Raw genomic sequence first — 16,336 nt, 5'->3', positions numbered from 1 at the left:
ATTATTATTATTATTATTATTATTATTATTATTATTATTATTTTCCTTGCGAAACCAATTTCACACACAAACACACATCTATTCATCTCAAATCCTCTCTATATCCACTCCAATTTCCATCTTAAATCAACTCAAACTAATGGATCCTTTTGAGCAAATGCGTCAAATAATGGAACAATCACTTGAAGAAGATCGACGCCGAGAGGCGGAGGAAGCCATGCCGCCCCCACGACGCTCCCGGACTTACATCCATCGCAACCGGGAGGAAGCCGCCGCAAGGTTAGTACGCGACTACTTCTGCGATAACCCGATTTGGGGAGAAACCTACTTCCGTCGCCGTTTCCGCATGAGTAAACCGCTATTTCTCCACATCGCGAATACTTTGGCGGCCCGGGAAGAGTTCTTCCGAGAAGGGTTCGACGCGGTCGGTCGTCCCAGCCACACGACGCTGCAGAAATGTACTGCAGCAATCCGTCAGCTTGCGACTGGACAAATGGCCGACATGTTCGACGAATACCTCCACATCGGAGACACCACTGGGCGCATGTGCTTGCTCAAATTCTGCAAAGGCGTCCGGGCAGCCTTTACCGATGAATTTCTTCGGAGAGCAAGCACGACCGATTGTCAGTTCCTCCTCGACCTGCACGAACAAGTGCACGGATTCCCCGGGATGCTTGGCAGTGTCGATTGCATGCACTGACAATGGAAGAATTGCCCGGTGGCTTGGAGGGGGTCCTACACGAGCGGCCACACAGGCACCCACCCAACCGTTGTACTCGAGGCCGTTGCCGACTACCGGCTTTGGATCTGGCACGCGTACTTCGGGGTCCCTGGGTCGAACAACGACGTAAACGTGCTCCACCAGTCCGACCTCTTTACCGAAGTTTTGGATGGTAAAGCGTCGGCCATCAACTTCGTCGCCAACAACCGACTGTATAAAATGGGGTACTACCTCGCCGACGGCATCTACCCGAGTGGCCGACCTTCGTGAAGACGTGCAGCAGGCCTGCGAACCCAAAGCAAGCTCTTTTTGCGCAGAAGCAGGAGGCTGCTCGTAAGGATGTGGAGAGGGCGTTCGGGGTTCTCCGGGCGCGCTTCAACATCATCAAAGCCCCGGCTCGTTCGTGGTTCATGGAGAGCATGGTCGACATCATGTATACGTGCATAATCTTGCACAACATGATTGTCCAAGACGAAGGACCCGAGGCGGGAAATTGGTTCGACCCCGAATCCTCCGGAAGCTCAACCGCAAGTAGTCCGCCGCGAAGTGGAGCGCATCCATCAATACAAGAACGGTTGTCTATTCGGGCAAGGACACGCGACTTTAGCGCCCACGCCCAACTCCAAGAGAATCTAATTGAGCACATTTGGGAAAACTTTGGCGGAGAAAATTAAATTATGTCATTTTTATTTTTTTAGGATTTTAATTATGTCTTTTATCTATTTTTTTGAATTTTAATGTTGTTTTAATTTTAATGAAGTTTGTTTTTTTAATTGAATTTGTTGAAAAAAAAAATATAAAACTGAAATTGAATGAATAGTAATTTAAGGGACGGAGCGTTGCAGGTTCCGTCCCTTAGTTAAGGAATGAAGGGATAAAGTACAGTGGGGCTCTCAAATAGTAGTTTAAGGGACGGTGGGGGGACAGCTTAATGGATGCTCTTATCTTCACATCTTGCACATTAAAACTTTTCAAATTACACTAAAACTAACATTTAATATTCTAATATTAACATATGCTATGTTCAAGTCTTTTTCCAGTATTAAAGTAATATTTAGTTACAAAAAATAATGTGAAACCTTACAATAAATTTATAATTACATATCTAAATAAAATTAGATGAGATTTAGTGTCTAATGAATTTGATATGCAATCTTTTTAGAAAAATCTCAATCATGTCTCTTAATTGAAATTAATGTTTTTACTACCCTTTATTTTTCCCAATCTCCTCACATTTTTGTGTCTTAAAAGAAATATTTACTTTTTTTCTTTATTGAAAATTAATAATTTACTCAAATTTATTTGGAATGTTGAATCATATTCCAATTTTAATTTAGTTGGACAAAAAATGCCTTCTCTCTCACGTACAGTACAGTAATCCTGCAACCATAACAAATGAACTAGGGCATTCGTGCTTGCATGTCCTCATTTCTACACGTAGTGATCAATCAATATTAATTCAGTGCTATAATTAGGGATTGTTCGATTTGTAAGATTATATTTCGAGATTTTTATATTTAGTTTGTGAGATTAAATCTCACGACTTAATTGTAGATGATAGTCAATCTCTCTAACTAAAATAATCTATCATAGATGTATTATCTCATGATACTTGAAAATAATCTCATAATTTAATCGTAAATGGATTATTTGATGATAATTAAAAATTATCTCATAATAATTTAATAGTAGTTGAATTAATTAAAAATAATTTCAACTTCTACTCCTACTATAACATTACTTTAAAAAATTACTAGTTAAAACAAATGACAATGATACGTAGTTGAGACTTGAAATTGAATATATTCGCCAGAAATATCTTTTTAGAGAAAGACAAATATATTAATCCCTGAAATTACAAAAATAAAAAAGAAAACCAAAAGTATTTCTCATGACAGCGGTGTTTGATATTGATCGAAAAGTGCACGACAAGTTTTTTAGATTTATCTCACTCTCACGAACACAAGTAGAATTTAGAAAATGAAAAATCAATCAGCTAATTTATAGCTGTATTAGAGAATCAAGATCATACATCCACAATCAGAAGTTTCACAACGGAGATTGAATTTCAGCAGAAATCTTACTATATGTTGGAAGAATATATCAGCTGATGTTAGCCATCATACACATATCATATCTATAGGGAGAAGAGAAGAGAAAGAGGAAAACGAAAAGAAAAAAAAACACAGAATCATCAGCAATAATCATCATCAACATCATGATGAAACTCATTTTTTTGAACAGAACGCAGCAAATACTTGAGTCAGTTAACAGTACTGAAAATTCATCTCCAACACCATGTGCGTGTGCGTCGATTTGATTTGATTTGATTTGATTTGATTACCAGCGAGAAGAAGAAAATAGTACTACGAAATTGAAATCAGAAATGGCATCCGCAGCAGAGGAAGAAGAAACAGAGCGCGGAGACCAAACACACTGCTTCGAAGGCGGAAACGACTTTGAAAAGGACATCATCTATAAACCAGAGGTGCAAATTGAACCTCTTCTTCCACCTCAATCCCGCGGAGGTCTTCAACTTCCACCGCCACGCACTGCCGCTCCCGCTCGCCTTCTTGAAGAAAATCGAGAAACTCGAAGTAGAACTCGCCTTTTTCTCCATGGCTCCGCCGATCTGAGTGAACGGAAGGGACACTGGGGACAGGTTGATGGCCGGAGTTTTGGTTGTTTTTAATTTGGTTTTGAAGGATTCTTTCTGAGAAGTGAGAATTTATACAGAAAATAGAATAACGGGCGTTAGTGGGGGCTATATTAGGAATTTCATCGTGGTTTATGTGGGGAGTGGGCCCCGAGGTAACCGTTCCGCGTTTGAGAAGAAAAAAGAATTCTACTGTGACCAAGCTGTTTTCGCTTCTTCCAATCCAACATGTTCTTTTTACTCCCTCCGTCGTACTATAGTATGAGTCACATTTGATTTAAACACATGTTTTAAGAAACGTAAAGAATAACTGGTTAGAAAAGTTAGTGAAATATGAGGTTTATTTTTTTTATATTGATCTTATAATAGAATATGAGTGAAATGAGTTAATAGAATATGAGATTTACTTACTATTTTTTATAAAAGTAAAATGTGACTCTTATTATGGAACATATCAAAATGATAAAATATGGCTCTTATTGTGGGTGTGAGACGGACACATTAATCCGCATCCTTTCGTTTTGGAGTTTGATTGTGTTTTTAATGCAGAAATACACAATACAAAGAAAAACAGATTTTTCAGTAATTAAATTTGTTATTCTCCTGGTCTTATAAAAGAAATATAGAGATTGTGACAGGGATACTTTACTTAACACGAACCCAAATAAAACAATGTGAATTTAGAGTGTGTGGGTTTTTTTGCAATTGATAATATCGTACTGCCTTTCCATAAATATCTTCAATGAAATGGGTCCAATTTCAATAACCACTAACTCGATTTATTTTAAATTTACGTACGATTGTAACTTGGTGTACATTTAGAAATACTAATAATAAGACCATACATGTAGTCTCTACCTCTAAGCTGATTTCATTCGAGAATTCCAGAATAAAAATTAATAATCACACTTTTTCTTCTTTTTAAATTATGAAATGTATGCTGAGCAGAATCTTACTTCTGTCGTGAAAGAAAAGCACTTTTGAAATATTCAATGGAAATTGAGTAAAAGTGCCAAATAAATGATGAAAAAGATTACGAATATTTTTGAACCGATATTCCTTCAAAGCTGGAGCACCTCGATGCTTCTTTTTTCGTTATATTTTCCGTTTTATTGCTGGCCATACGAATTATTCCGGTAAGCTTATTTAATTTTAATACGGAGTACTATTTTTTTTATTGCCATACTTCTTATATTTTCAATGGTATGCTATATTTTTAGTTAAGTCAATTTTTTTTGAGACCATGTATAGAAAATTAAGAGTACAAGAAGCACATCTTTCCTATCTAAAAACTACCCTAAGACCAGCACTAACCATACACCAAAACCGATTTATGGTGTAAAAATCATCTCCAATCATACATTAAACTCAAACCCATTTTTGGTGTTTACTATGAATTTACACCAAATATGGAGTACAACACCAAATTTGGTGTTACTGCAAAAATTTATGAGATATTGCAAACCAGACCATTATTATTTAATTATGTGAATTAAAACATGAGAAAGAAATTACAATAACAAATGAGATGTTTGATTTCAAAAGTATTTGACTTGATATGATGCAATAAGAAATAAAATGCTCCGTTGGACTTGTGCTAGTTGATTAGTTGGAGGAACAAACAAAAATCTCATGAGTCTCGGATTTTTTTCAATTTTATATGTATATTGTGGTATGTTTTTCTACAATGGTGATATTTTAAATATGTTTTAATTTACATATATTAATTTTATCATATAATGCGAAGCGTATATTAATTTTCAAGTTAGCTTATTTTTTAATATAAAGTACATTTAAGTATATAATAAGAAAATTTATTAAATTACTTAATTTAATTTAAATTATTGATATAATGTTGTGGTATTAATGTGCAATTTAAATAAGCATGTAGGTTAATTGAAAAGGTATAAAAAGTAAATGAACATGGAATATTCTTTTGGATTTGAGATTGGTGTAAATGATTGGAGTAAAAGTACTTTTGGTGTTAACATATACCCAAAAATGGATTTGAGTTTGGTATAAATTATTGGAGATGACCTAACTCCCATCTGTCACCAATATTTAAAGGTTTTTTTTTATCTTTTTAATTTCAGTCCTTGGATCTTTTACAACATACTCCTTCCGTTCCATGTTAATTGAGTCATTTTTTTATTTTGAAAAGTTCCAACATAATTGAGTTATTTCTAATTTTGGCAAAAAGTAAACCTTTCACTTACTTTGTTCTCTCTTCATCTCTCTTACTTTATTCACCATCCACTTAACACACTATTATTAAACTTCGTACCGAAAAGAAATGACTCTATTAACAAGGAACGGAAGAATACTATTTATTAATTTTTTAAAAATTATTGGGCCCTAAGAAGAAGTGTTGGGCTCGAAATCAATAATGAAGAAAATGATCCAATGGATTGAGTTGGGCTTACACCATGGCATATGAAATTAACGGGCCCATCTATTGCATATGATGGATTTTGAAATGGATTAGCGAAATGCAATTAATCATTTGGTTAATAAAATGCAACTAATCAATCTTCGGTTAATAGTAACATAAGTCGGATTCTATTCTACATATTTGTACGGTATAACTTATTTATAATATACTCCTATAATTTATTACTAGTAATTGTGCCACGAAAATAATTTACATATATAATTAAATTAATAGGATTGCAGGTTTGGCATATACCACAAGGGGAAAAATTGTGTGGTTTGATCTTCCAATTTTCCTTATGTGACCTCAAAAATTGGTCTACATCCATACTAGCTAGCATTGAGCCGCGGCCAACTGTTTTTTTTTTCTTTTTTTTTTCTAGAAGTAAGTATCATTTCTGTCCATAAAATATTGTCCAAATTTGACTCGACATGGATTTTAAGAAATTTAGAGAAAAATGAGTTGAAAATGTTAATGGAATGAGAGTCTCACATTTATATATTAGTTTTATAATAGAATGTGAGTGTAAAGAGTTAGTGTAATGTAGGTTCATTTACCAAAAATAGAAAAAAATAAAGTGGCTAACTTTTCACGGACAAACCAATATAGCAAAAGTGGACAACATTTCACGGACGGATGGAATAATTTTTTATGTAATTTTCTTTCTCAATTAATATGATTGATTTATTTTTCAATTTCAAATTTACATACACTTTAAAATGAGCAAAATATTTCGTATTCTTAATTGTTTAATAAGTAAAAAACAAATTTTACAAACTATAGTAAGTGACATTCCAATTCTATGAAGCCACGGATTGCACAGGCATCAATTTCTAAAAATGTTCCCATTTTGGATTTAAGGGTTCATATTTAATTTGCACGTGCAATATAAATACAGTACTAAAAAAACACATTTTGTTGATTTTTAAATTAATTTTAATCAAGTCAATTTCAATGACTTACCTTATTACTATTAGAGCATCCCCATCCGTGCTCTTACGGGTCCAGAGCACGGATGTGGGTCCGGAGCCACTTTTATTACTTTTTTACTCCCTACTCTTAGGTAAAAGCACAACACCTACATCCGTACTATTACGCAAGGACAAGCTCAAGGGTCTCACCATTCTATTATTCAATTTAAATAAAACATTTGCACAAAATTAAAATGCATTAAAAATACCCGGAATAATATTACAAATTAAAAAAAATTAAAAATTACATAATTAAAATTCTAAAAATTAAAAATTACATAATTAAAATCCTAAAAATAAAAATTTCATAATTAAACACCTAAAAAATAAAAATTACATAATTAAACTCCTAAAAAATAAAAATTACATAATTAAAGGCTAAAATACCCCCGTAGAAGACTATTCATCCAGCTCTACCCCCAATGTTCTTTGTAGACCCCGTATCATTGCCACATGCGATCGAAGTTGCTCGGGGGGTCATATTTGACCTATCAGCCAAATTGAGTTGGGCCAAAACCCCCGCAACGAGTTGGTAGGGGGTTGAGGTGGCACAAAGGGAGCGGGAGCGGGGGCGGATGGAGTCGCGGCGCGACGGCGGTTGGCCGTCGACTTCTTCCTTCCTTGCGGTCGGCATTGAGAACTACTCGGGCCGGTGTCGGGGCTACCCAAGTTAGCTCTGGCGAACTGGGTGGACACCTCATCGTAGCCGGCGTCGGATAGGGATACCGACCTCGACCGTTTGCCGGAGGAGCTAGAGGAGGATGCTACGCCTCCCCTATACTTCGCATGCCCACCCACCTCCTGCCAAATATTGAGGTACTTGAACGGTTTGTAGTGTTGGGATCGGTAGGTCGCCAACGCGGCACTGATGATGTCGATCTCGCTTCGGCCGCTCCCCGCCGACCGCTCTTCCTGGATGTAATACCCCTGGAACTTTTGGATTTCTTCGTTTGCTCTGTATATGGCATTGCGCACCATACTCTCGTTGCGCTCGATTGTTCCAGCCGGCCGGTTTTCATTGTACCGGTTACAGATGTGCCACCAAAAATGATCTCCGGATTGGTTCGTGTCAATCTCCGGATCTTCGGAGATAGACAAAAACGCTTTGAATAATTGTTCTATTTCCCCCGGAGTGTACGGGGTGCGGACACCACGAGTAGGAAGAGTAGGAGTTTGAGAGCCGCCGCTCCCTCCCGCTCTAGGTACGGGTGGTTCAGGTGCCCACCCGTATTGCACATTGGGGGCATCTTGGTCGTCGACCGGGTATAGAGATGCCCACCGGTTCCGGTTCCGAACCGGAACCGTGTCAATTTTTTCAAATCGGAACCGTCGCATTTGGAACCGCGGTCCGGTTCCGGTTCAAGATTTTTCGAACCGGAACCGTCACCGAACCGCCGGTTCAGGACGGTTCGGAACCGCCGGTTAACCGGCGGTTTCACGGTTCTGGTGAGATAACCGAGGCGGCAGCGGGGGCAGCTTTTTCAGCCGGTTTTGTCGGCCAAAACCGGTGGTTTTTGGACCGAAAACCGGTGGTTAACCGCGAAAACCGGTGGTTAATCGAGAAATCGTCGGTTTTCGGTTCCGGTGCGGAACACGAGGCAGACGGTTTGTTGACCAACCGGTGGTTTTGGCGGTGAAACCAGCGGTTCCGCCGGTTTCACCGCCATAACCGCCGGTTTTCCGAAATTCAAATTTTTTTAAATTTTGATTTTGAATTCAAATTCATCCATTATCCCCCCATTTCATGTTTTTTTATTTACGTTCCGACGACACATGTAAATTATACTCCCTCCGTCCCGCACTACTCGCACTTATTTCCTTTTTGGGTGTCCCAAGTTACTTGCACTCTTTCCATTTTTAGTAAAAAATTTCACCTACAGCCGTCATTTTTGACTTTCCTATACACTCATTTCTTAATCTCCGAGCCGAAAAGGAAATGAGCGAGTAGCCCGGGACGGAGGGAGTATTACATTGTTGTATGTTGTATACTTGTATATGTCATTTTGTAGGAATAAGGTTGGGTTTCTGAATTGAAATGGCAACTTTTTCATTTGAATTAACCAGGAATTTTCATCCATTGTTGTTTTGGTAATATGTTAAATCGTTAATTCTTTTCACCTAATTCATGATTTTGATGTCCATACCATGTTTGGAATTTCTATCAATGGGTGAAACATTGAAATACTAGGACCTTGATCATGGCTGGATTTGTCAAACCATTGTTATCTATACTGTGTTATTGGTGAAGATTGTATGTCTAAAATCTGTAGTTTAGCGGTGTGTTAATGGCATGATACCTGCTAAAACTTGCTTGAAGAACATTTGCATAGCTGTCAAACATTTACACAGCGAGTGCTGCCGCATCCTGTCTTTTAGTGGCATGTTTTGGGCGTAATATCTTACCAAATAGCCCGAGGAATATTTAGATAGCTATCATTGTCAAGGGACCTTCAGGATTTCCTCGTGGGTGCTTAGTTGCTCGTAAAGCATTAGTACCAACTACCAACGCAACAGATGCAATCACGCAATGTTAGCCACCCTTGCAATGTGGTGTTTGTGGTTGAGTGCCAGCTTCACTACTAAACTTGTCATCTGTGTCATCTGTTTTGGTCCTACCTTTTGTTACACTTTTTGAGGACGACGGTTGTACCTGGAGCGCATCGCCGAGCGCTACAATGCTGCGAAGCCGCCGAGCGCGTACAAGCGCCAACGGGAGCAGCTCCGCAAGCACTGAGACCAGGTGAAGAGGCAAATCAACCGGTTCTCGTCGGAGTACGAGAAGTGCGCGAGGGCGCAGGGGAGCGGCGAGAGCTTGTGCGACGTGCGCGCTGTTGTCGTACCAGTCCCTGTACGATGAATTCAAGCACGAGGCCATCTGGGCGCTCTTGAGGGACAAGCAGAAGTTCCAAGGCGGGATTCTGCACACCGGGGCGACAAAGAGGACGAAGACCACCGAAGCTGGTGGTTACACGAGCAGCGAAAGCGGAACTCGTCCGGTGGACCTCAACCGGACGTACGAGGACATTGAAAGTTCCGGCACACCGATGTCCTCCCTGCGTCCCATAGGCGTCTAGGCTGCGAAGGCCAAGGGGAAGGCGGCGGCGACATCATCCTCGACCGCCGCCGCGCCATCGCCGATCCCGGCCCCGAGCGCGACGGCCGCCACGTATGAGTCGTTGGCAGCAGCCTCGATGGCGAAGACGTTGTTGCAGACGCACAAGACCCTCAAGAAGTGTACGGACCCCGCCGAAGCAGAAATTCTCTGGGGGGTTGATCGATGAGTTGCGCCGGAAGTTGGGAATTGCGTAGATTAGCCAACTTGAATCGTGTAACTTTGTGTAATTATTAATGCAATATTCGCCGGTTTTTGGTTACTCGTTGTGTTTTTAAATTAGTTTGCATTATATATTTGAAAACATTTAAATTAATTACCAGAACAATATTAAAACATATAGGGCGCGCTTTAAGGCGCACCATTACAGGTGGGAGGGTAGGAGGATAAAACTGCTGAGGTGGCGGGCCTTAGGGAGTCCCATTGTTGATGCTCTTATTATTTTTCTCACTAGTGTTTTCATTTTTGTAAAGGGAGTTTTAATTCCGAAATAAATTGGCATAATTTTCTTTTTCCATGTATCCATAATTAATATTTTTGCTTTTTTACTATAGTATTTTTTATAATAAACCTTATTCATTAACTTATTTCTTAATATTTTATTATTACTATAATTCATAAAATAGAACCAGCATTTCACTAACATTTCATAAAATGGAACCCTAATGGGGCGGACGATAGGCCGCCCGATGCCTCGGGCGCGCCATCGTCCGCCACTATGGGTGTGCGGACGATGCCCGATGCATCGTCCGCGCCCTATAGATCGTCCGCGGATGATACGCGGACGATAGGGCATCGTCCGCCCACTGTGGACTACGCGGACGGTGCAACGCGTTTCTATTATTTTTTTAATTCGATTTTTTTTATATAAATACCCCCTACCCCACATTCTTTTTTAACATTTTCATTCACTTTTCCACCCTCAAATTACACTATAAAATGGATTCCGGTGAATACTCAAGTCCGAATAGTCCGATGTTTGGGGGTGGTGCACGTTGGCCGGGTACAGACCCTGACGAATATCGGCCATTCGAATCCAACACGCAGTTCGATCCCGAATTCAGTACGGATTCGTACTGTCTGTCCGAATTAACAAAACAATAGTGAAACCTATAGGGAGGCCTTTAGGGCGCCTCACTGCAGGTGGAATTGTAGGAGAATAAAATGATGATGTGGCGGTGCATAGGGCGCGCTATAGGGCATCCAGTTGGGAACCCCATTGCTAATGCCCTTATAACATCATGCGCTGAGTTAATTCGCGGAATGGATCACCTAAAACAAACCCTAAAAGAAATATTAAAACACATGATTTTCCACTATATTTTAGGTGATCCCTTCCGATTCATTTGTAGTACCGATTAAACACGAGGGAGTAGCATTTTTTAGATAATAGTGACAACTGTGGTAGGAATGTAGGATTGATATACGATTGAAAGATAATTATTTCAATTTTGAGATATTAACTAGTCATTCAATTTGGAAGAGTTAGTTGGATCTTCTAATATTAGAGCATCCATATCCGTGCTCTTGCCAACAAGCACGGATGTGAACCCGGACCCACTTTTACTTCCTGCTCTTAGGCAAGAGCACAACACTCACATCCGTGATCTTCCGCAAGGACAAGCTCAAAGGTTCCACCATTCTATTATTCAATTTAAATAAAAACATTTTTACAAAATTAAAATGCATTAAAAATACCCGAATAATATTACAAATTACAAAAAAAACTAAAAATTACATAATTAAAATACTAAAAATTAAAAAATAAATAATTAAAATCCTAAAAATTAAAAATCACATAATTAAACACCTAAAAAATAAAAATTACATAATTAAACTCCTAAAAAATAAAAATTACATAATTAAAGGCTAAAATTAGCCCCGTGGATGACTATTCATCCGGCTCTACCCCCAATGTTCTTTGGAGACCCCGTATCATTGCCATATGCGATCGAAGTTGCTCGGGGGTCATAGTTGACCTATCGGCCAAATTGAGTTGGGCTAAAATCCCCCACAACGAGTTGGTGGGGGGGTTGAGGTGGCACATAGGGAGCGGGGGCGGATGGAATCGCGGCGCGACGGTGGTTGGCCGCCGCCTTCTTCCTTCCTTGCGGCCGACGTTGGGAATTGCTCTGGCCAGCGTCGGGGCTACCCAAATTAGCTCTGGCAAGTTGGCTAGCCACATCCTCGGAGCCGGCGTCGGATAGGGATACCGACCTCGACCGTTTGGAGGAGGAGTTAGAGGAGGATGATACGCCTCCCTTATACTTCGGATGCGCCCGCGTCTCCTGCCAAATGTTGAGGTACTTGAACGGCTTGTAGTTCATGGATTGGTAGGTCGCCAAGGCGGAACTGATGATGTCAAGCTCTCTCCGGCCGCTCCTCGCCGACCGCTCTTCCTGGAGGTAATACCTTGGAACTTTTGGATTTCTTCATTGCCTCTGTATATGGCATTGCGCACCATACTCTCGTTGCGCCTAGCCGGCCGGTTTTGATTGTACCGGCGTCAGATGCGCCACCAATAATGGTCACCGGATTGGTTCGTGCCAACCTCCGGATCTTTGAAAATTGACAAGTACGCTTTGAATAATTGCTCCATCTCCCCCGGAGTGTACAAGGTGCGGACACCACGAGTAGGAAGATGAGAAGTTTGAGAATGGCCGCTCCCTCTCGCTCTAGGTACGGGTGGTTCGGGTGTCCACCCGTATTGCCCTTTGGGGGCATCTTGGTCGTCGATCGGGTAAGGCCGGTAGCCACTCAGAACTTGCGAACCTTGGGTTTGAGGAGGGGCCGAATATTTCGTTTCCGGACTAGGAAATGGTTGTGAACCGAACCAATCGGGGTTACAACCGTGGGAGCCGGAGAGGTGATCGCCGGAGCCGGACATTTTTTTGTTGTGAGTAAAAGAAAGATTGAGAATTGTAAGAATAGAAATGAGAGAATTTAGATGAGAATTGTGTAGTGTTGTGTGAATTTTTTGGTGTGGAAGTGGGGGTATTTATAGATGAAAATGTGTATTTTTGGGGAAAAAATTAAAAAATAAATTCAAAGTGGGTAGAAAACGGATATAATTTTTTGGGAAGTGGGAAAATATTATTTTTTTATTTAATAGGATTTTTTAATTAAAATCTAATTTTTTATAAAAAAAAACAAATTGCCAACGGCATTGCCGTTGGCCAATCACAGGCTGACACGTAGGCTGCTCGCTGGCACGGACGTGTTCGATGCATCGAGCAGCGCCGTGGCAGCTGCAAGAGCGCAGCGACGAGCAGAGGTTGCCGCGCCGCTGGCACGGACGGACGGACGACGAATTTCAACCGCTGTGGATGCTCTTAGTAAGTTGATTGTTTCGCTCTGATATCTTTTTTTAAAAAAAAATTGTTTGATTTTTTTCTCAATTCAAAATAGAGTATGTATTTGTGGGTTTCTTAGATGAAATGGAATAGAGATCTTAAATGGAATAAAAAGGGAATAGAATGGAGATGAGAATGAAATTACAATTCCATTCCGTTCTTGTGTTTGGTAAACACAAGGAATATAAAGAAAATGGAATTGTTATTCCTTGATTGATTTCTTTCTTATGCTTGGTAGCTATGAGAATGGAATGAAATACTCCTTCCGTTTTTTAAAAATAGGGACATTTGAAGTATCTGATCGAGGAGCAATACAATCTGGCTTTATGCACGGCTGCCTTCGCCATGGATGCCACTCTCTCCATTCCCAACTCTCTCTCTCTCTACTCTGAAGTATCTGACCAATGAAAATGAATGTAAAAATTGCACTGATGAATAATGACCGTCTGCCATTGTGCTTGCCAGAACTGTGTTAGCTAGCTTAGCCATCATACTGTGCTTGTTCAAAACAATTCAACAAATTTGCTTATCTAATAATATATTATCTCTATCATATTAAAAATAAAACATTTTCATTTTTAAATTATTCCATTAAAAATAAAACATTTTCTAAATTAGAAATAACTAGCTCAAATCCCACCCTTAAACCCCAAACTATTGGTGTTGTAGTAAAAAAGTTTATGCATTCATTCTAATTTTAATTTTTAATTAAAAGATTTAATTTTCCACTTGCAATTATACCGATTTTAAAAGTTTTCACAATTTCTTTCAATTTGCTCTATCTAATAATTATCATTACTTCGTCTCATGTATTTCCCATATAATCCAGATCATTCTTCAAAACCAAACTCCATTGTCAAAATCAACACACATCACAATTCACACAAACACATGAAATGTTCATTAATTAATCAGCCCAACACATTTACATCATAAACTCATCACTAATATTCTTCTCCTCACTTTCCGGGAACAAAGTTGGTGGCAAAGGCCCAGGCATTGTTGTTAACCGGGTCAGCAAGGTGGTCAGCAAGGTTCTCCAAGGGGCCCTTTCCGGTGACGATCGCCTGAACAAAGAATCCGAACATGGAAAACATGGCGAGCCTCCCGTTCTTGAGCTCCTTCACCTTAAGCTCGGCGAAGGCCTCAGGGTCATCAGCCAAGCCCAAGGGGTCAAAGCTCCCACCAGGGTAGATGGGGTCAGTGACCTCACCGAGGGGCCCACCGGCAATGCGGTAGCCCTCAACGGCTCCCATGAGGACCACTTGGGAAGCCCAGATGGCCAAGATGCTCTGAGCATGGACCAAGCTGGGGTTTCCCAAGTAGTCCAGGCCGCCCTCGCTGAAGATCTGAGCGCCGGCCTTGAACCACACGGCTTCCCCGAACTTGACGCCGTTGCGGGAGAGGAGCTCGGGGAAGACGCAGCCGAGGGCGCCGAGCATGGCCCACCTCGAGTGGATCACCTCCAGCTCTCTGTTCTTGGCGAAGGTCTCTGGGTCGGCGGAGAGCCCTGCGGTGTCCCAGCCGTAGTCGCTGGGGAACTCGCCGGTGAGGTAGCTGGGGGCCTCGCCGGAGAAGGGGCCCAGGTACTTGACGCGGTCGGGGCCGTACCAGGGGCTGCCGGAGGAGACGGACTTGGAGGTGGCTTTGCGCATGGAGACGCGGCCGCCGTTGCTGGCGGAGAGCTGGGGGGTGGTGGTCTTGACCGCCTGACCGGCGAAGGATGGGGAGGAGAGAGCCATTGTGGAGGCGGCCATTGCTGTGACTGTGTGTGTTTTTTTTAACTTGAAGAGGTGGTGAGTGATGAAGTGGAAGGGGGAAATGTGTGTGTTTTTATAAGGTATTTGGAGTTGGGGGGTCCTTATCTTTGAGTATCATTTTATGTGTTCTTATTGGTTGGTGATATTTAAGGGTAGATAATAGCATTAATTTTATGTATTGATATTTGGTAGATATGAGGATGGAAGTGTCTCAACTCTCGTGCAATGGTGTGATATTGCTTAGGTTTTGAGCCTATAAGGTGTTGCCAAGTGTGCGGATGGATATTGCAGTACAACAAACTTGATTTATTAGCCATATCAATCAACAACTATAGGCCATAGGAGCAACTTCATGCATGAAGCATTGGACAAAATATGACTTGAAAGCATATAGCTCTTCTTATTCGCATCAAGTAGTCTAATTAAACAAATATAATGATCTTGTAATTAACTAGTAAATCTACGTAAGTGGAGTAGTTGAATTTTGCAATAAGAGAGGGGAACTATTGCTATTGTTATATATTGATTCATCAAAAATAGACCATGACAACAAAAATTGTTAAGAGTACGAGGGGATCGAGTGTGTGTTTGTGTGTGTATTGGAGGAGAGGGGATTGAGAATTGAAAGAAAATCTTATTCAATTAAATTGAGAGAAACGAACTACAACAATCTATCTAACTGTACTAACTAAACTTCAACAAACTATTTATACAATTTCAATCCCAACGATCATAAGCAATCAACGGTTGAGATTAAAACATCTCTGGATCAGAGATTGATCCAACGGTCCCTGAAGCTCATCATATGAAATGATCCCTCGATATTCCTTTCATTCATTTATGCAGCTAATCCATCAATACTCTCACAAACTCCACCTTGATGGTTCAGCTGCCAACCAACTCATCTCTATGAAGTTTCACCAAACTCATGCACAACTCAAGTTTTGCCTTTGGTATAGGCTTTGTTAGCATGTCTGCCGGATTCTCAGCAGTATCAACTCTGAAGACTTTTATCTCACCTTCTTCTATTTTTTTCCTTAATGAAGTGTAAGCGCACATCAATATGCTTAGTTCGCTCATGGTATACTTGGTGCTTAGCCAGACACAATGCACTATTATTGTCGCAGCCAATGCTCACAGAATCTTGAATTACCCCGAAGTCCTTCAATATCCCCTTGAGCCAAGAACTCTCCTTTACTGCTGATGTTAGTGACATGAACTCAGCCTCAGTAGTAGATAAAGCAACTACTCCTTGAAGACTACTCTTCCAACTTATCACTGAACCATAGAGTGTGAATAAGTAGCCTGATTGTGACCTTCTGGTATCTAGGT

General features: G+C 40.5%; 1 protein-coding gene across 1 annotated transcript; it reads right to left on the bottom strand.

Annotated features, from left to right (window-relative positions):
• Positions 1-14,122: 14,122 nt before the first annotated feature.
• LOC121811695 (chlorophyll a-b binding protein of LHCII type 1-like) lies at positions 14,123-15,059 on the bottom strand. Its single transcript, XM_042212601.1, has one exon. It carries the CDS (start codon positions 14,999-15,001, stop codon positions 14,204-14,206), a length of 798 nt encoding a protein of 265 aa, XP_042068535.1. The 5' UTR covers positions 15,002-15,059; the 3' UTR covers positions 14,123-14,203.
• Between the last annotated feature and the right edge of the window lie 1,277 nt (positions 15,060-16,336).

Source organism: Salvia splendens, chromosome 7 (assembly GCF_004379255.2).
Source record: "Salvia splendens isolate huo1 chromosome 7, SspV2, whole genome shotgun sequence".
In the NCBI taxonomy this organism is placed as follows: domain Eukaryota; kingdom Viridiplantae; phylum Streptophyta; class Magnoliopsida; order Lamiales; family Lamiaceae; genus Salvia; species Salvia splendens.
The sequence above is the reverse complement of the archived record's forward strand: the minus strand, read 5'-3'. Positions and strand labels throughout refer to the sequence as shown.

Bases quoted from the DNA above. Each gene is read 5' to 3' on its own strand.
- LOC121811695 (XM_042212601.1), bottom strand. From the start codon at position 15,001: ATGGCCGCCTCCACAATGGCTCTCTCCTCCCCATCCTTCGCCGGTCAG.